Source organism: Haliotis rufescens, unplaced genomic scaffold, assembly GCF_023055435.1.
Source record: "Haliotis rufescens isolate VD_foot unplaced genomic scaffold, xgHalRufe1.0.p SCAF_30, whole genome shotgun sequence".
Taxonomy (NCBI): Eukaryota; Metazoa; Mollusca; class Gastropoda; order Lepetellida; family Haliotidae; genus Haliotis; species Haliotis rufescens.
Genome location: NW_025964002.1, coordinates 3,219,491 through 3,241,730, shown reverse-complemented (window position 1 = coordinate 3,241,730; position 22,240 = coordinate 3,219,491). Strand labels below are relative to the sequence as shown.

Here is a 22,240-nt window from a genome sequence, read left to right as displayed (position 1 = left end):
GGCCTTGTGGTCAAAGCGTCGGCCTTCCCAAGGGTTTGATTCTCAACAATGCATAGAGTACTGCCATGATAAGCTGGAATGTTATTAAAAGCAGCGATAAAGTCAACTCACTCCAAAACATAATAAATAAGTGTATGCCACATGACACTTGCAGTGTCTGCAGTGATTGAGGATGTAGGTCAGGTATCCCCTGAAGTGGCTATTTGCTCCTCATAATTGTCGCCTCCCATTTCAGATGTTCTGTTTGTTTGCTTTTATATTTAACACCACACAGCAATATAAACCATTCACAACCAAACTGTCCACCAACATCAGCATGATTTATTTACAATGTATTGACATGAACAACATGGCAGTGCTATGAGGGTAGGTCGTGTATATTGTGACAGTCAGGGGCTACATTCTCCAATACAACTGACGACCCATTGTACAGCTGAGCTTCCCCGTCCAGGAGGGATTCCAGAGATACCTCTACCGGAAGTAACGCCCCAGTGTCCAACACGAACAGGCGCAGCTTCTGAAACAGAGGACCCGTAAAGACCTGGGTTAAAATATGTCTTCAGCAACCCATGCTTGCCGGAAATGGCGACTATGCTTGTCGTAAGAGGCGACTAACATGATCGACTAACGTGATCGCCTGGTCAGGCCTACTGACTTGGCTGATGCATGTCATCGATCCCAATTGAGTGGATCGATGCTCATGATGTCAATCACTGGATTGTCAGGTCCAGACTCAATTATTTACCAGCCGACTACCGTCATATAGCTGTAATATTGCTGAGTGTAGCTTTAGACAACAAACAAACCAAAAAAAAAATCTGAAACAGAGTAAGTGAGTTGGTTAACCCCACCCTAAAGTCTAAATTACAGAACTAAGGTAGCATTACCAACTTAAGGTGGCTCAAAAAGAGGGCTTTAAGCCCTGATTAGAGGCCTTCCAGCCAAATTCTGTCTGGGACACCACTAAAGCTCTTCTGACTTAGTACACATGTAGGGAATCAATACTGGTCTTGAGTGTGACAGGTCAACACTACAACCACTGGGCTACCCCTGTTCCCCCACAATATGGTTAAGTATACTGTTTAATCAAGAGAACCTGCTCCTGCCCAGAAAGTTCTGACATTAAGTAGAATCACACCCAATGGAGATTCTGGTTTAGAATTGATCCTCAGCAAACCATACTTATCATAAGAGCACCCGGGAAGATTCCGGGATAGAATAGGTCTTCAGCAACCCATGCTTGCCGTAAAAGGCGACTATGCTTGTCGTAAAAGGCGACTAACGGGATCGGGTGGTCAGGCTCACTGACCTGGTTGATGCATGTCAACGATCCCAATTGCGTGGATCGATGCTCATGATATTAATCACTGGCTTGTCTGGTCCAGACTCGATTATTTACAGACCACCATCATATAGCTGGATTATTACTGAGTGCCGCACACACACAAAAAAAATTAAAAAGTATTATCACCTTCTCAGCTCCTGTGTTGTTGAGATTTGTGAAACCAGCTTTTGATGCAGCGAAGTCAATCATTCTGCCTACTGTCCACTTCTGTCAGGACAAAAGAAAACCCACAATAAACAGAAATACACCATGCTATAATTTCTTCATTGGCATTGTCAGCAGTCCACAAAATGTCCTGAAACCTGCCAGAGTCAATGGTGCAAGCACCGATATATTGGAATACAGCAAACCAAACACATCAGTTCCACATATACTGAACAAAAGAAGTTAGGGATCATGGATATTTTGGGGGATATTGTTTTGGAGTGACTAAAGACACAATTTCATAAAAATATCCCCAAAAATATTCATGATCACTAATTGTTTTTGTTCAGTATATATTGAGAACCTGACATGAGTGTCTTTTGATATCAGGTCGTTTCTCAAGAGTGTTGATATATTTGATATCGAGAGACAGAGGGAGAGATTCTATTCATCACCAATAATCATTCTTTTTCAGTTTGTATAGTAATAACCAGTGTCTTGCACGGAAATGGGACAGCTAACCCCCATCAGTAGCAGAGAGATTTGTGATGTCATTTGAGCATTGTAATACGATATCTCCAAAGCCTCAATGTCTCCAAAGAATTTTAATGTGATATGTCCTGAGGAAAGCAGGTTTGCATGGTATATCAGCTTAGAACAGCCTGTGTGGTTGGGCAACTGACCTTTGAGAAATACATGGCCTTGTGTGTGTGTGACGCCGGCAGCTGGACGGCGAGGTGGATCTTCTCACACTCCGGGATCCCCTTCTCACCCACCGCATGCTGCTTCAGCTTCATCAAGGCAACTTTAGCGGCCATCTTCGGATTCTTCGAGCCCCGGTGCTTCGGAGGACCAATTGTGCCTTTCTTTGATTCTGAAACAAAGGTGTCTCCTCAGTACTTCAGTATTAAGTCAGCACAATGCTGGGGTAGCATGAGGATGTTAACCCATAAGCATGTGAATATTGACAAATCTAGGATCAGTCAGGTTGAATCTGGGATTCTTGACATCAGACTGTGGAAGTCTTGTTCCGTGTCGATTCCCAAATTGAAACAATATGTTAACCCAGAAATCTGTATGTAAACTGTGTATGAAGCCAACAAACAACCAACAAGTGGTACACAATCAACAAATGTATTACAAAATTCACGAAGGTTACAAATCAGCACAAAATACTGCACAGCAATTATGTGGCAATGAATAATATCATGGCAGTGGTCAGTATCAAATACAAAAATACAGTGGTGATAGCAAAAGTCAGTAATAATAATATATATGTTCACCCAAAGGTGACAGTGGTCAAGCTTCCGAGATGGGCTAGGCAGGGAATCAGGGATGATGAGCCATCCTCACATGAAGGCTGCTCTTGACATGATGAAAATGCATGTGTGTCCTGCAAACATGCCACTGACCCCTTATATACAACCTACCATGCCACTGGACGGTTCCAGACAGTACTCAAATCATAGAACATTACTGAAATTCCCCTATATTTCTATAACATACTCTCACTCTCCGCAGTATATGGACCAGAAGTTTACACACCACACTCTTTCCCTGCATATGACAACTTTGTTACACTCTCCGCGAATGGGCTATCGCGGTGAGGAGCTTGCACACTAAAGTCTAAAAATAGTAACTTCCTGACGACTGCTTACATTTCCCAAATACAATGCAATGAGCCTCTACCGAATCTCAACAGAAACAATGAAACACAGTTAAAATCATTGTTTAACAATACAATACACTGCCATATAACTCTGCCCTGGTAACCTCTCCCTCTGATCTTCACAGCAATGCTGCTTGGCCTGACAACTCACCCTGACAACTCACCCTGACAACTCACCCTGACAACAACCCTTCTGATCATTCACTAGAAACAAAGTCAAAACATCAATGTTACCCATTTTGTAGAGAGCCCATTTTAGACAACCAACTGATTAAATTTGAAAAAAAGGCTTTCATATGGTATTGTTACTTCACCTACATGAGATGAAGTCTGCTTTGTACAGGTTCATGTCTGTTTCAAATTCTCAGAAATATTAGTAGAGGCCTCTTTCTTCAATTGTGTCAAATGCCAAGATCTTTGCTTCCATCTTACCAACCCAAACACACACATTAATGTTCGTTTGTTTGTTGTTTAACACCTTACTCAGCAATATTCCAGCTAAATGAGTGCTTGACATCTTGAGAATCAATTTACGCAATTGGGTTACGATGACTGCGTCCACCAATTCAGCAAGCCTGACCACCTGATCCCGTTAATTGCCTCTCACAACCATGGGTTTCTGAAGACCAATCTAACCCAAATCTTCCTGGGTTACCCACCAGTAATACATAAGTACGACAACCAAGTGAACCGAGGTGCCAAGCAATTTAAGCTTGTTAAAGATGACTAATGAATTGGGTGGACTCGGTGACTAGTTGCTTGCCTGCTGCCCTGATGGTGTGTGATGTTGCTCATTCATTCAATCACTGGTTTATCTGGTCAAGATTTGATTATTTATATGCAACCATGTGGAATATTGATGATCGGGCATAATAAAACAAAAAAGGAAAACAAAATTTCATCTCACCAAGTATCTGTTTGACATGTTCTGCTGTCTTCGACACCTTCACCGTTAGATCCAGTTTCTCACATCGGTGATCATGCTGGTGCCGATGGCTGCAACCCAGACCCCAGAACTACAACACCATATATTCCTACATTCAGGCCTCAAACAACACAGACACCAGAACTACAACACGATATATTCCTACATTCAGGCCTCAAACAACACAGACACCAGAACTACAACACCATATATTCCTACATTTAGGCCTCAAACAACACAGACACCAGAACTACAACACCATATATTCCTACATTCAGGCCTCAAACAACACAGACACCAGAACTACAACACCATATATTCCTACATTCAGGCCTCAAACAACACACACACCAGAACTACAACACCATATATTCCTACATTCAGGCCTCAAACAACACACACACCAGAACTACAACACCATATATTCCTACATTCAGGCCTCAAACAACACAGACCCCAGAACTACAACACCATATATTCCTACATTCAGGCCTCAAACAACACACACACCAGAACTACAACACCATATATTCCTACATTCAGGCCTCAAACAACACAGACACCAACACTACAACACCATATATTCCTACATTCAGGCCTCAAACAACACACACACCAGAACTACAACACCATATATTCCTACATTCAGGCCTCAAACAACACAGACACCAGAACTACAACTCCATATATTCCTACATTCAGGCCTCAAACAACACAGACACCAGAACTACAACACCATATATTCCTACATTCAGGCCTCAAACAACACAGACACCAGAACTACAACACCATATATTCCTACATTCAGGCCTCAAACAACACAGACACCAGAACTACAACACCATATATTCCTACATTCAGGCCTCAAACAACACAGACACCAGAACTACAACACCATATATTCCTACATTCAGGCCTCAAACAACACACACACCAGAACTACAACACCATATATTCCTACATTCAGGCCTCAAACAACACAGACACCAGAACTACAACACCATATATTCCTACTTTCAGGCCTCAAACAACACAGACACCAGAACTACAACACCATATATTCCTACATTCAGGCCTCAAACAACACAGACACCAGAACTACAACACCATATATTCCTACATTTAGGCCTCAAACAACACAGACACCAGAACTACAACACCATATATTCCTACATTCAGGCCTCAAACAACACAGACCCCAGAACTACAACACCATATATTCCTACATTCAGGCCTCAGACAACACAGACACCAGAACTACAACACCATATATTCCTACATTCAGGCCTCAAACAACACAGACACCAGAACTACAACACCATATACTCCTACATTCAGGCCTCAAACAACACACACACCAGAACTACAACACCATATATTCCTACATTCAGGCCTCAAACAACACAGACCCCAGAACTACAACACCATATATTCCTACATTCAGGCCTCAAACAACACACACACCAGAACTACAACACCATATATTCCTACATTCAGGCCTCAAACAACACAGACACCAGAACTACAACACCATATATTCCTACATTCAGGCCTCAAACAACACACACACCAGAACTACAACACCATATATTCCTACATTCAGGCCTCAAACAACACAGACACCAGAACTACAACTCCATATATTCCTACATTCAGGCCTCAAACAACACAGACACCAACACTACAACACCATATATTCCTACATTCAGGCCTCAAACAACACAGACACCAGAACTACAACACCATATATTCCTACATTCAGGCCTCAAACAACACAGACACCAGAACTACAACACCATATATTCCTACATTCAGGCCTCAAACAACACAGACACCAGAACTACAACACCATATATTCCTACATTCAGGCCTCAAACAACACAGACACCAGAACTACAACTCCATATATTCCTACATTCAGGCCTCAAACAACACAGACACCAGAACTACAACACCATATATTCCTACATTCAGGCCTCAAACAACACACACACCAGAACTACAACACCATATATTCCTACATTCAGGCCTCAAACAACACAGACACCAGAACTACAACACCATATATTCCTACATTCAGGCCTCAAACAACACAGACACCAGAACTACAACTCCATATATTCCTACATTCAGGCCTCAAACAACACAGACACCAGAACTACAACACCATATATTCCTACATTCAGGCCTCAAACAACACAGACACCAACACTACAACACCATATATTCCTACATTCAGGCCTCAAACAACACAGACACCAGAACTACAACACCATATATTCCTACATTCAGGCCTCAAACAACACAGACACCAACACTACAACACCATATATTCCTACATTCAGGCCTCAAACAACACAGACCCCAGAACTACAACACCATATATTCCTACATTCAGGCCTCAAACAACACAGACCCCAGAACTACAACACCATATATTCCTACATTCAGGCCTCAAACAACACAGACACCAGAACTACAACACCATATATTCCTACATTCAGGCCTCAAACAACACAGACACCAGAACTACAACACCATATATTCCTACATTCAGGCCTCAAACAACACAGACACCAGAACTACAACACCATATATTCCTACATTCAGGCCTCAAACAACACAGACACCAGAACTACAACACCATATATTCCTACATTCAGGCCTCAAACAACACAGACACCAGAACTACAACACGATTTATTCCTACATTCAGGCCTCAAACAACACAGACACCAGAACTACAACACCATATATTCCTACATTCAGGCCTCAAACAACACAGACACCAGAACTACAACACCATATATTCCTACATTCAGGCCTCAAACAACACAGACACCAGAACTACAACACCATATATTCCTACATTCAGGCCTCAAACAACACAGACACCAGAACTACAACACCATATATTCCTACATTCAGGCCTCAAACAACACAGACACCAGAACTACAACACCATATATTCCTACATTCAGGCCTCAAACAACACAGACACCAGAACTACAACACCATATATTCCTACATTCAGGCCTCAAACAACACAGACCCCAGAACTACAACACCATATATTCCTACATTCAGGCCTCAAACAACACAGACCCCAGAACTACAACACCATATATTCCTACATTCAGGCCTCAAACAACACAGACACCAGAACTACAACACCATATATTCCTACATTCAGGCCTCAAACAACACAGACACCAGAACTACAACACCATATATTCCTACATTCAGGCCTCAAACAACACAGACATCAGAACTACAACACCATATATTCCTACATTCGACCTCAAACAACACAGACCCCAGAACTACAACACAATATATTCCTACATTCAGGCCTCAAACAACACAGACACCAGAACTACAACACGATATATTCCTACATTCAGGCCTCAAACAACACAGACACCAGAACTACAACACGATATATTCCTACATTCAGGCTTCAAACAACACAGACACCAGAACTACAACACCATATATTCCTACATTCAGGCCTCAAACAACACAGACACCAGAACTACAACTCCATATATTCCTACATTCAGGCTTCAAACAGAGGCCCTTTCTGGGAATGTTGCCATTATTTTTTCTTAAAGTTAAAGCTTTGAGATCGGCAAAATTTGACATTATTATTAACAAAGCAAATCAGGCTTCAGTTGTGACCATCGTGAATTTGTAATTGTTGGCATTTATCATGCGCTATTTAGTGTCGACAAAGTGAAGCCTGACAGTCAGAAAACAGGTTCTAATTAAGAAAACAGCTGAAATCCAGCTTACTGACACAGTTGGTGATTTGGTGACGGGTCGGATTTACGACTTTAGGAAGTTTTGCTTCTTAGTAGTTACTCCATAAGTCAGGAAATGTTTAACACTTTCAACATTGGTTTTTCCCACCTCCAATGTCAATAAAATCAGATCTTAGTTCTCGCTACCGCTAAATAAAGATCTGAGGAAATCCCATTATGGGTCACGTCAGACCGACCTTGCCCTAACTTTGACTGACCAATGGAATGACCAATCAAAAGGCAGCTTTCTTGTGCTTTATGGCACAAATTTCAAATTGGCGACTATGCTTCGAAACATATTTTGACAAATTCTCGATTACAAATTTGAAACCTGTACATAAGAACATTCTGGAATGGCTAATAGATGGTCTAGATGTTATGGATTCAGTCGTTAACCCTGTAACTATCGTTCGGAATTTCCCGTGTTAAAGTTTTCGAGGTTGTATGATTAGAAATCACATTCCGACTGTCACTTTCATGATCTGGTAAGCGACGCTCTGATTGGACGGATGAAAGGTCGTTCTGAAGTGACCCCTAATGAGATGTCTTCAGATCTTTGTTTAGCGGTAGCGAGAACTAAGGTCTGATTATAATTAGATTGTCCCACCATCATCCAAACAATTTAGCCCAAAAATTTGTAATAAAAGCATTTTTTATTGATCTGGGTAATTCTATTTTATATTTTCCCTCCTCAATCCGATTTACTCCAAAGACTCTTTGTACAAGATACAAACTTGGTCCTGCTTTATTAAAAAAACAAGGTTACAACCACTGACGTCTGCTACCTGAGACAGAAGCTCCTGCGACACTGTGGACACACGACAGGGGTGAGTTCCCGGTTGCTGCAGTCCTCCAGGGCACATGTGAAGCCCTTCTCCCCCGTGTACTCCACTGTGTTGCCTTTAACACAAATCTGTAATACAAAATGAACCAATATGATTCATATTTCAAAAGTTGGTTCACGCTATTTTCTCCAAATTCTATGTTGGAGGTCCAAGAAAAAAAATATCAAAAATCAACTGTCAACTTCACTTCAACTGCATGTATTAATCAATGAAAAATGTTGTTTTAACTTTGGAGATCACTGAGTTTAGTGTTTACAGTTTGAATGTTGCCAATGGTTTTCACCTCACTTTCTGTTTGGGGAATGGGTGTTATGCAAAGAAGTTCAAATCAGAAAGTTTAATGCCACAAGCTACAATAGGGCCACAAGAAAGTTACATGCACTTCCTGTTTGAGGACTTCACTTCCTGTATGGAAAGACATAAAATGTCAATGTACACCAAAACAGATCCCAATGGGGCATCACTGGCAAAACAGTGATGAATGACATGAATGGATCACTGAAAGTAGGTGATGACACCAAAGTGTTCGCTAACAGGGTAAGCATGTCGGTAGTCCCTGCCACTCACACAATTTTACAAAAAAGTATGTGTTTGTCGCCTGCCGCTGGTCAGCATATACTCCAGCCATGCGAAGGCGGCATGTAAGCCAACCAGACAATCAGGTGATGAACCAGAAAATCCAGTGACACGACAGTGTACTTACTGATTTTGATGAAACTAAAAACAACATGTTAATACTGAATAACAAGTCTGCTGCGTACAAGTGCAGAGATTAAAATAAAGAAGAAAACGTTTAAGAAATATGTCAGTTCTGCAACATGGTTGAGGACAGTTTTAGTGTCTTGGACTAAACATTTCTTCTGTAATTGTTTCAACGTATTTGATAAATGCAGAACAGACAAACAGGCCATGACCTGAGGCCGCTTGCCATGAAATAAAACAGTCATGCACAAGAAATAATATCTGACTAAATATTCTGTGAGATAGACTGCATTATTAGACTTGAAGGATTTATTAAGAAAGCAGTCATTATATATTATTATTTTTAAAATAGCATTCACCCTGCCTATATAAAGACAAAACTAAAATGTCAACTGATAGAGAACGTCAGTCAGATCAGTTTACAACTGAAAGTGCAGAAGAGAACACAAAATCCATTAACACAATAAATATGTCCTGACCAGCAAAGAATCTTTTCGTAATGAGGTAGATCTGCTACTACAACCGCGACAGTGACTTGGATGACAATACAGTTTTATACATCAAGGAGAAAATGTACAACCAATGTTAACAAAGGAAAAATAAGCAAATGGAAATAGTTTTTCAAGTTTCAGGATATTTTCTTAATGCAACGTGGCAGAGGTATTCGGCTGACTGCAAAAACTGAGTGAGTGATTCCAAGGCTTCATGTAATCTTGGCCTTGATAAACACTGGCTTCTAATCCAATAAAGCTGGCAATTATTATTTTTAAAATCCTCCGTATGAAAGAATCACACCTTTCTCTTTAATTTGCCTGTAATAAAGCGCTCAGTTCGGCATTAAAATAAGAGTTCTCTACTCTACAGTGGGAGTACATCAAATTTCAAACAGTGGGTTTATCTCCTAATTGACTTAAGTATTGTTTGCATTTTTGGAAGTCAAACAATAATTACGAATTTACAAAGTGTGCACACCAGTTTTAACGCTTATACCTCCGTAAACACACAAACATATTGATGTCAATTCTCATACATAAACACGTAAAAAAGAAAAAAAACTTTACAGACTTATTGAATCATTAACACAAAGCAGCTGTACACAAAATTACAAAATCAGTGACAACAATGAAACCCAAGCCCCGCCTTCCTATTATCAGCCAATCAGGAAACAGTAGTATGTTAGTGGGCGTGGCCTAACTGGGGTACGGTAGGGTATGGAGCCAATCAAATGCCACAGGATCATTTGCAATTTATTAATGAAAGAATGGACGTTGAACAAAATGACAACATAACATCTAGAATGTTTCAGTGTAGAAATCTTCCACTTACGCGGGAGCAGTTGTGTCCATCCTTTGTCCTGTGATCCGAGCTGTAACAAAAAATAAGTACACATGAACATTATCATCTTAAAAAATGTGAAGGTTGACATAATATGGTATTTTATTATGCCTCAAAGTGAGATTGACAAATCAGAGAGCAGAACTACTGACCCCACATGAGCCCGTATATCGTCAGTAAAATTCCAAGATGGTTGTTACTGACCTAATGAGAGTGTATACCTTCAGTAACAGTCATTTTGAATTTTCCAACACCCACCTCACATAGAAATTCTGGTTCAGAAATTTGATATTCGACACTGTTTTGTGTTTTAATATCATTAATTGTGATGAGCAAAGACATTATTTATTAAAGCAACCATGTTCGTGACTTTAATTTTAAAAAGTTATAGAGAAAATAAGCTTACAACGGAGGTCACTGAGTTACAAACAGTAATGTCATGGAACATACTATAGGATGACGTCACAAACGAGAAACGTGACGCCAATGACGTCACATAGCAATAGAATAGATAGCAGCCCGTGGTTAGGGGAAAACAGACTGCTATCAAGTTACACTGGCCCGCAGATTTCTGTAAACATGCAGGCATTATTATGATAATTCTATCCATTTAAGCTACAGCACTTTAAACGTCAACATTTAGTGCATTATATATTCCATTGTTGACGTTTCTGTTTACATTAAACCATTGTATGGGTAACAGATGTACTGGTCCTGTCATTTATACCGGTTGTAAGTGTCAAGTTTTCATTTTGACATGACATGCGACAAAGATACCAAATAGTGTAAATTTTTCGGCATAATAAAATCGTTATGGTGTCTTTTTCCTGCTAACCTAATATGACACTGTATACGGCAACTAAAGACACCATAACTAATAGTATCCTGGGATCCGGAAACTGGTCTGTGCGTCGGACTTGTCTGATTGTGGCTGCAAAATGTCCGATTTGAAACAGTGGAAAGCAGTCATTATAAAATTTTGCCAACAGGGCATTTTCGAAAAAGTCTTAGCAGGGCATAACAACCTGTGACTGGATATCATAACAAAGGATACAAATTAAAGAGCTGCAACCAGACTGATATGTGATTTTGTTGTTGATTAGTGTATAGGTAATATTATCCTACCCTATATTTTATCCCTGGGATGAAATTCTCTAGTGTCAGGATGATTCTCCCTAGTGAATTTGAACCCCTACCAGTGTGTTTAATCCTATCCTATACTATGCTCTAGAGTAAAACTTCCCCCAGGATAATATTTAGGTAGGATATAATCCTTGCTTACACAGACACAACTTGCAGGGATGACTGGACGCTATCAGTCAACATCAATCACCACAGGTGAGTGACACTGATTGAAGTTGTAGCTCAGGGATTAATTAAAATGAATAAATTTTGTGTTAGTGAAGCTTGTCAACACTTGGCAATTTGTATTGAACAATCACCTTGGGTCAAGTGATAACTATTGATAATGTTTGACAGTAGTGAATGAGTTCAGTTTGCACCTGCTTGAGGTGAAATGGGGTTCAACGTCACGTCCAAGATTATTGCACTTATATAGCGACATGCATGCACGTGTGTGAGAGTGTATGTATAGCTGCTTGTACTAGTCCGGACTAATGCCGATTTTATAGTGCTAGTCCACTGAGATACCATTCCGCAGTTTAACATGGAGACCCCACTCATACACAGTATACTGACTCCGAACCGACCAGTCCTTGTCTTAGCCCCTTAATGCTGAGCTCCAGGCAGGGTAACAACAAGTACCCTAACGACTCTTGGTATGACGCGTCCGGGTATCGAGCCCCTGACCTTCCGCTCTCTGGGCGGGACGCTCTACCAGTAGACTACGGAGTCGGTCAACGCTGCTTTGAATATTGTACTCAGTAATAATTCTGTCAGTGTCACCTTGGTGTGGTAGGAAAACCCGCACCTCATCATACCAGCCAACCACTAGTTTCCAGTAATGTGAATATAACTAACTTCAATTTTATCTTAGGAAATGATATCAGCCTCAAATAGGGAGACATTTCCCTGGAGTGAGTGAGTGAGTTTGGTTTAAGACCGCTTTTAACAGTATTCCAGTTATTCAGCTTAATGTGGGAGGAAAGCCCGAAGTGATGCAGGTCTCAGACGTTTACCACTTCGGTGAAACCAACGAGCACGGGTATGGTGCTGACAAACCTAGAAACATAATCAGGGCGAACCGGGATTCGAACCCACAATCATAGGTTTCTGGCGTGCCCAAGGGATGCATCTCTGCACGGCGAATCGTGGCGCTTTAGACGACTGGGCCACCCGTACCCCCACATTTCCCAGGAATAGTCATGATGTTTATGAAGCAGCTTGCTTTGTGCTGAATGTGTGTCATGACTGCAGTTTGGAACTTGAGCCTCATTACAAAGCCAAAGTCAATAAACCTTTCATTCAAACAATTTAGCTGACAACAGTCCATATGTTCTTGTCAAAATCAACAAACTGTGATTGTTCAACATTGTTGATTTGTAAAAGAGTAGAACCAGTTGTAATTAACTGTCACATGAGATGTTATTGATGTCTAATGTAACAAAACACATGCACGAAGTACGCATCTCTCAACATGGCATCCTACAGTCTGTAATGTCAGTATTTTGACAACCTAGGCCCTACAGTCTGTAAAACTGTTATTTAATGTCTGGATGATTATTTTGACAACCTAGGCCTTATAAAATGTAAAACTGTTATTTAATGTCAGGATGAGTATTTTGACAACCTATGCCTTATAAAATGTAAAACTGTTATTTAATGTCAGGATGAGTATTTTGACAACCTATGCCTTATAAAATGTAAAACTGTTTTTTAATGTCAGGATGAGTATTTTGACAACCTATGCCTTATAAAATGTAAAACTGTTATTTAATGTCAGGATGATTATTTTGACAACCTATGCCTTATAAAATGTAAAACTGTTATTTAATGTCAGGATGATTATTTTGACAACCTATGCCTTATAAAATGTAAAACTGTTATTTAATGTCAAGATGAGTATTTTGACAACCTATGCCTTATAAAATGTAAAACTGTTATTTAATGTCAGGATGATTATTTTGACAACCTACGCCTTATAAAATGTAAAACTGTTATTTAATGTCAGGATGATTATTTTGACAACCTATGCCTTATAAAATGTAAAACTGTTATTTAATGTCAAGATGAGTATTTTGACAACCTATGCCTTATAAAATGTAAAAATGTTATTTAATGTCAGGATGATTATTTTGACAACCTAGGCCCTACAGTCTGTAATAAATAGTCCAGTCACATAATGTGATGACCCTTGCTTTGCCATCACCATACCATCACCACAAATCGTAAACAAAAACAGGAAATATATATCATTCCTGATCCGGTGAATATATCATGAGAACTACACAATTGATGATGACCGACATAATTTGCTTCCCAACCTCAATGCAGGCAGTCCGGGCGGAGTGTGCAGCATAGAATAGGAACCGAATACTCCAGCATGTCGAGTGAGTGAGTGAGTGAGTGATTGAGTGAGTGAGTGAGTGGGTGGGTGGGTGGGTGGGTGGGTGGGTGAGTGTGTGAATGAGTGGGTTGGTGAGTGAGTGAGTGAGTGAGTGAGTGAGTGAGTGGGTTTAAGACCGCTTTTAACAGTATTCCAGTTATTTAGCTTAATGTTGGAGGAAAGCCCGAAGTGATGCAGGTCTTTACCACTTCGGTGAAAAGCCTGAGCATGGGTACGGTGCTGACAAACCTAGAAACATAATCAGGGTGAACCGGGATTCAAACCCACAATCATGGGTTTCTGGTGTGCCCAAGGGATGCAACTCTTAGACGACTGGGCCACCCGTGCCCCACATTTCCCTGGAATAGTCATGATGTTTATGAAGCAGCTTGCTTTGTGCTGAATGTGTGAGTGAGTGAGTGAGTGAGTGAGTGGGTGAGTGGGTGGGTGTTTGGGTGAGTGAGTGAGTGAGTGAGTGAGTGAGTGGATGGGTGTTTGGGTGAGTGAGTGAGTGAGTGAGTGAGTGAGTGAGTGAGTGAGTGAGTGAGTGAGTGAGTGAGATGGAGCTGAGGAGGATCAGGTGGTTACAACGTGTGTCACTGAATAATAACAGCGAGACCTCTGCTCATGCTATCAACCAGTTTTGAAAGGGACTTTTTTTTATCTTTCATTGACACACAAAACTGATTCCCATAATATGTCAAGAGTATGTTTCAATAGAATGACATATTTGATTATCCCTATCAAAAGTTGAGTGGTATATTGCTGTCTGTGGCACCGGTCACCTACACCATGCACTCACTCTTGCACTGTCTCGACTACACTGACACAGATTCATCACCTTGTATCTTCTACTGTGTCAGGAAGGCATGCATCATCCCGAGGCAGGAGCATCCACTAGCCGTTTTATCAAAGTCCGATTTCACCCTTGCCACATCAAGCCCACTTTCCTGTGCTAAATATGATTGGACTATCGCACATATCGATAGCCCAATCAGAGAACGTTTCACAAAATCAACATCCACGACTGGTACATCTTCGTATGAAAGTAATTTACCGCTACCTGTCTTTGTGGACACGAATATGTCTTTTTCATCTTTTAAACACCCAATGATTACCTACGTTTTTGTGTCAGGGATGAAATCGCGACTGTTTTGTTTTTTTCTTTATCTGACCGACTAGGTTGTCGCCTATGGTAGTCGCCATTTTTGTGAAGCTATACAGAGAAAGAACAGCGATCTGATATCGCGTTTTCATTACAAGGGGTACAACTTGTCATCTCCACAAAGTGGCGCCAGGGTCCAGCCAAGGAAATGCCTTGATGTGGCAAGGGTAGATACTAGGCTTTGCTATAGGCTAGAGGACACACTTGCCTCGGGTAGATACTAGGCTTTGCTATAGGCTAGAGGACACGCTTGCCTCGGGTAGATACTAGGCTTTGCTATAAGCTAGAGGACACGCTTGCCTCGGGTAGATACTAGGCTTTGCTACAGGCTAGAGGACACGCTTGCCTCGGGTAGATACTAGGCTTTGCTATAGGCTTGAGGACACGCTTGCCTCGGGTAGATACTAGGCTTTGCTATAGGCTAGAGATCACGCTTTCCTCGGGTAGATACTAGGCTTTGCTATAGGCTAGAGGACACACTTGCCTGGGGTAGATACTAGGCTTTGCTATAGGCTAGAGGACATGCTTTCCTCGGGTAGATACTAGGCTTTGCTATAGGCTAGAGGACACGCTTGCCTCGGGTAGATACTAGGCTTTGCTATAGGCTAGAGGACACGCTTGCCTCGGGTAGATACTAGGCTTTGCTATAGGCTAGAGGACACGCTTGCCTCGGGTAGATACTAGGCTTTGCTATAGGCTAGAGGACACGCTTGCCTCAGGTAGATACTAGGCTTTGCTATAGGCTAGAGGACAAGCTTGCCTCGGGTAGATACTAGGCTTTGCTATAGGCTAGAGGACACGCTTGCCTCGGGTAGATACTAGGTTTTGCTATAGGCTAGAGGACACGCTTGCCTCGGGTAGATACTAGGCTTTGCTATAGGCTAGAGGACACGCTTGCCTGGGGTAGATACTAGGCTTTGCTATAGGCTAGAGGACAAGCTTGCCTCGGGTAGATACTAGGCTTTGCTATAGGCTAGAGGACAAGCTTGCCTGGGGTAGATACTAGGTTTTGCTATAGGCTAGAGGACACGCTTGCCTCGGGTAGATACTAGGCTTTGCTATAGGCTAGAGGACACGCTTGCCTCGGGTAGATACTAGGCTTTGCTATAGGCTAGAGGACACGCTTGCCTGGGGTAGATACTAGGCTTTGCTATAGGCTAGAGGACAAGCTTGCCTCGGGTAGATACTAGGCTTTGCTATAGGCTAGAGGACACGCTTGCCTGGGGTAGATACTAGGTTTTGCTATAGGCTAGAGGACACGCTTGCCTCGGGTAGATACTAGGCTTTGCTATAGGCTAGAGGACACGCTTGCCTGGGGTAGATACTAGGCTTTGCTATAGGCTAGAGGACACGCTTGCCTCGGAAAGATGGAGAATGTGTTACTCACCAATATATCTTTTCACATCCATCACACTCAAATGGAAGAAAATCTGGGGAAAAAAATATGAAACAAAGGTTATGAAAAGGGTCCTTTGAAATTATAAAATAATTGACCACTGTGTACACTATGGCTGTTATGATTCACTCGTGTATTCAGTGAATTGAACCGTATCCATTCATGAATTGAATTCATTATTTGTGGCCACTAGAATCGAATATGTATGAATATACAATCATGTGCATTTACATACCCTGTACCTAAAAATATCCATAAGAACATATTATATGCATAGATTTTTTCAAAGACAACACTCTTATAATAATTAATTTGACAGTATTGGGGTCACTGGTCATTGTTGCATTTGAGCAGGTACTAGTACCTGGATAAGTGCAGTATATAAATGTATAACGTGGGCACGACAGAAACCTATGATTGTGGGTTCAAATCCCGGTTTGCCCCGATTATGTTTCTAGGTTTGTCAGCACCATACCCGTGCTCATGGGTTTCACCGAAGTGGTAAACGTCTGAGACCGGCATCACTTCGGGCTTTCCTCCCACATTAAGCTGACACGCCGCGATATAACTGGAATACTGTTAAAAGCGGCATTAAACCCAACTCACTCACTCACTCACTATAAATGTATAATATATTAATAGTTAACAAACCATGTCAAATAATTCATGTTGTTTTTGTTTCACTGAAGATAGCAAATAATACATCAACTGCTGACTTGTTATTATAGTCATGTATCAATATTCATATTCATTTCCCTATAATCGTAATATGAATCGTATTTGCCTCATAGTGTATCCGTTGCAGCCCTAGTGTATACATTATTTGAGACCAAGAAAGTCTCAGCTAATGAGCATGTGACCGAACTAAATGCCAGTTTTATAGTGCTAGCCCAAGGAGATACCACGCCGCACAGACCCGTGAAGATTCCGGGGTAGAATAGGTCTTCAGCAACCCATGCTTGCCGTAAAAGGTGGCTATGCTTGTCGTAAAAGGCGACTAAAGGGATTGGGTGGTCAGGCTTGCTGACTTGGTTGATGCATGTCATCGATCCCAATTGCGTGGATTGATGCTCATGATATTAACCACTGGATTGTGTGATCCAGACTCGATTATTTACAGACCGCCGTCATAAAGCTGGAATATTGCTGAGTGTGGCGTTAATGTGGATAATTGGATGTCCCACTCATACACAAAATACTGACTCCAAGCCGACCAGTCCTTGATTTACCTCCCCTTAATGCCGAGCGCTAGGCAAAGTAATGACAAATACCATCTTTGAAAGTCTTTTGGAATGATGCGGCTAGGGATTCACCCCCAACCTTCCACTCTCTGGGCAGCACTCTATCCACAAGACCACAGAGGGAGATTAAGTTTTGTTTGCATTAAGTATCCATTGACTTTGTAAGATAAACTACTGCTAAATCTGACCCGAGAAGATCCGTGGGTAGAATAGGTCTTCACCAACCCATTCTTGCCATGAAAGGTGACTATGCTTGTCGTAAGAGGCGACTAACTGGATTGTGTGGTCAGACTCGCTGACTTGGTTGATGCATGTCATTCATTGTATACCACTTGTGTGGATCACTGCTCATGACATCAATCACTGGATTGTCTGGTCCAGACTCGATCATTTACAGACCGTCGTCATAAAGCTGGAACATTTCTGAGTGTGGAGTTAAACAACAAATAAACAAACAAGACAACTTCTTAAAAAAACAACGTAGGATGTCCTTTGATAGTTTGATTTACTTTATAACCATTACTCAGTATATCTGCTACTTTGCTACACAGTCATGGGTCACACATTGTCAGTTACCGATGAAACCCATTAGTTTTCTAAATTCTTTCAGTGTAACACAGATAACTTGATGATATTGATGTTATCTTGACAGGAAGGGGGGCGGTCGGGTAGCCTTGTGGTTAAAACGTTCGCTTGTCATGCTGAAACACAGGTTCGATTCCTGACATGGGTACAGTGTGTGAAGCCCATTTTTGGTGTCCCCTGCAGGGATATTGCTGGAATATTGCTAAAAGCGGCGTAAAACAATACTCACTCACTCACTGGACAGGAAGGTGTGAAATTAACATAAAAACTAAACCCACAGCACTGGTGAGAGTACTTTCATTCCTTATTAGTATATAAAGCAAGATTTACAAATACAGTAAAATAAATTTGTAACGAACTGTTTGTATGTTTGTTGTTTAAAGTCTCACTCAACAATATGACAGCCATATGACGGTGGTCTGTAAATAATCGAGTCTGCACCAGACAATCCAGTAATTGACATCATGAGTATTGATCCACGCAAATGGAATACCATGACATGCATCAACCAAGTCAGCAAGTCTAACCACCCAATCCCGCTAGTCGCCTCTTACGACAAGCATAGTCGCCTTTTACGGCAAGCATGGGTTGCTGAAGACCATTAATTACAAACTCATTTCTTTGTCACAGCCATTTGCGGTACATATTTTGTATATATGCTTATAACAAACTACGGTTATAAAAAACTAAAAGTAGTGGCGCCCTTGAGTTTGTTGTAACCGTAGTTTACTGTACTTACATGGCTGAAATATTTCCAATGCAACAATAACTCATAATTCTACCATGACTTTGGAAATACACAATTCTGATTGGTCAAACAGGGATTTGGAATCACAATAATCTGATTGAACCTGAGATTTGACAGCCTGATCACAATGTAAGCTAATATTGACAAAACAGTTGTCATTTCTGTCCTTCTCTAAACGTTACCGACTTGACAGGCATTTGAAGTTGATATACAGGTTTACCACAATATCAAGAAAATGAGTGTAAACAGTAGCTGATAATCTCCGAGCTTACTTGGGTCTGCTCGCCTTATTCAGACGGGCCTAATGCTTTCCTTTCGGTGTGGTATATATTTTTAGCATAATTATATAGATGTACTACTGCAACAGAGACAGTGAGGTGTGTGACAATTTAGCATTACACATCAAGTGACTATATATTGCTAGCTCTCTGTAGAGCTTCGATGACTGGACGTGGAGGATGAATATACAAATGTATAATTTTTCATTTTTAAGAATATTTTCAAAATGAAAGTTAAACATTTCATAACATATATTTATCTGGGGAGTAGTGCACTTTACCGGGCGCACTTTTTCAGATCCAATTAGCGCTGTGGGGGCTCGAACGCACTTCGCCGGCTCACCGGCTCTGCTAATTAATGTGTTGATTAGCCGACGCTCTATCGCTGGACCACTGGCACTATCACATGTAATCAGTGCTCATTTAACGGGTCATTAGAAACCACACCCGCAATTGTTTATGTCAACATGACCTACCAATGGGATTAACAGGATTAATGCTTGAAAGGGTAAGAATAAGCTAGCTAACCCTAAGGACCGAAAAGGGGTTTTAGATCGTAAGGACGCGAAAGTTTCCCTAAGACCGAAAACAGGTTTTGGATCGTAAAGACGTGTAAGTTTCCCCAAGAACGAGAACGGGTGTTTGATCGTAAAGATGTGTAAGTTTCCCTAAGACCAAGAACGGGTGTTTGATCGTAAAGACGTGTAAATTTCCCTAAGACCGAGAACGGGTGTTTGATCGTAAAGACGTGTAAGTTTCCCTAAGACCGAGAACGGGTGTTTGATCGTAAAGACGTGTAAGTTTCCCTAAGACCGAGAACGGGTGTTTGATCGTAAAGACGTGTAAGTTTCCCTAAGACCGAGAACGGGTGTTTGATCGTAAAGATGTGTAAGTTTCCCTAAGACCGAGAACGGGTGTGTGATTGTAAAGATGTGGAGGTTTCCCTAAGGCCGAAAATGGATCGTAAAACGAGAGTCACCACAGCGTGGGCACGGTAACGGTATAACGAGAAAGCGGTGGCACTATATAGCACGGTAATTGAGCGGATGGTAGAGCTCGGGCTGTGCCTGGTAAACTGCATTGTTGCCTTTATCTGTTTTGAATCGCCAGTAATGAAGCAGATGTGCCCATACTCTTTATAAAAATAATAAATGAAAACTACACACGTACATGACAAGTATTTAATGTCACTTTGTCAATTTAGAAGGCATTGCGTTTCACTATAGTGTTCACGGACGACACACAGGCCCGTAAAGCAGGATAGTGATATTACTGAAACACCTGAAACATATATATAAATTAATATATTTGGGTCTGGTGTTTCAATAATATCACTACGCTGTTTCAGAGGCCTGTGGGATGACACAAACATTGTGTCTGTTTTTTGCACGACAGCCGACTGCGGAACATTTGTGGTATTTCTCGCTGGTTTCGTAACTATGAATATAATTTATCACCTGATTTGACTCATATACAGTTTTAAGGGATGGTGGAATTCAATTACCTAATTGTTTACAAGTTTCAACACTGCATTGCTTTCCAACGTTAGGAAACTCAGCCATGTTTACAGTCTTTCAAACTCCCCACACTGTGGAGGCGCTCCCTCTGATGTGTGGAGCTCGTGTCCAAATAAAACGAAATAAGATTCAAGTATAAGTAATTCTTGTAACATGTTCGGTGCACCTTTATCGACCATAATCACCACTTGATTCATATGTTAGATAGACACAACGTGGCACACAAGTTAACTAACTAGTCAACCCAGTGTATAACGCGTAATCGGGTGTAAATACGCATGCACATACATTTACGGTTTTGTTTGCTTGTTGTTTAACGCCGCACTCAGCAATATTCCAGCTTTATGACGGCGGTCTGTAAAATAAACGAATGTGGACAAGAGTCCAGTGATTGAAATCATGAGCATGAATCAACACAATTAGGATACGATGATATGCATCAATCAAGTCAGCGAGCCAAACCACCCGATCCCGTTAGTCGCCTCTTTCGACTGGAATTACGTTTCACCAAACTATTGAGCAACCCATATGCTTGTCGTAAAAGGCGACTATGCTTGTCGTGAAAGGCGACTAACAGAATCGGGTGGTCAGGCTCGTTGACTTGATTGATGCATGTCATCGTATCCCAATTGCGTGAATCGATGCTTATGATGTCAATCACTGGATTGTCTGGGCCACACTTAATTATTTTACAGACCGCCGTCATATAGCTGGAATACTGATGAGTGCGGCGTTAAACAACAAACCAACCAACCAAAACTATATGGGACGTTATGGATTTTAATCATTGCTTACATTTAGATTTAACATTTTTTCTCAGTTACCAACATCGAGCTCAATCACAATGGCGTACAGGGGTGAGTGAATGAGTGAGTGGGTGAGTTGGGTTTAACGCCGCTAAGAGCTGTTATATCACATTGTGAGGGGAAAGCCCGAAGTGATGCAGCTCTCAGACGTTTACCACTTTGGTGAAACCCACGAGCAAGGTATCGTGCTGACAAACCTAGAAACACAAATCATGGTGAACCGGGAATCGA

General features: G+C 41.2%; 1 protein-coding gene across 1 annotated transcript; it reads right to left on the bottom strand.

The window, feature by feature from the left end:
- Window positions 1-307: 307 nt before the first annotated feature.
- Window positions 308-21,292, bottom strand: LOC124147283 (AN1-type zinc finger protein 1-like). The gene is made up of 8 exons (XM_046517959.2): window positions 21,191-21,292; window positions 16,826-16,868; window positions 10,760-10,799; window positions 8,672-8,799; window positions 4,066-4,154; window positions 2,173-2,363; window positions 1,472-1,552; window positions 308-517 (listed from the first exon to the last, which is right to left on the bottom strand). Exons 1-8 carry the CDS (start codon window positions 21,246-21,248, stop codon window positions 359-361), a joined length of 789 nt encoding a protein of 262 aa, XP_046373915.2. The 5' UTR covers window positions 21,249-21,292; the 3' UTR covers window positions 308-358.
- Window positions 21,293-22,240: the final 948 nt, after the last annotated feature.

What these genes read in the sequence shown, in the direction of transcription:
- LOC124147283 (XM_046517959.2), bottom strand. Translation starts at nt 21,248, where the DNA reads ATGGCTGAGTTTCCTAACGTTGGAAAGCAATGCAGTGTTGAAACTTGT. An exon ending in CGCAGGAGCTTCTGTCTCAG is followed by an intron (nt 4,155 to 8,671) that starts GTAGCAGACGTC and finishes TCTGGGTTGCAG; the next exon opens with CCATCGGCACCAGCATGATC. An exon ending in ACATGTCAAACAGATACTTG is followed by an intron (nt 2,364 to 4,065) that starts GTGAGATGAAAT and finishes CCTTTGTTTCAG; the next exon opens with AATCAAAGAAAGGCACAATT.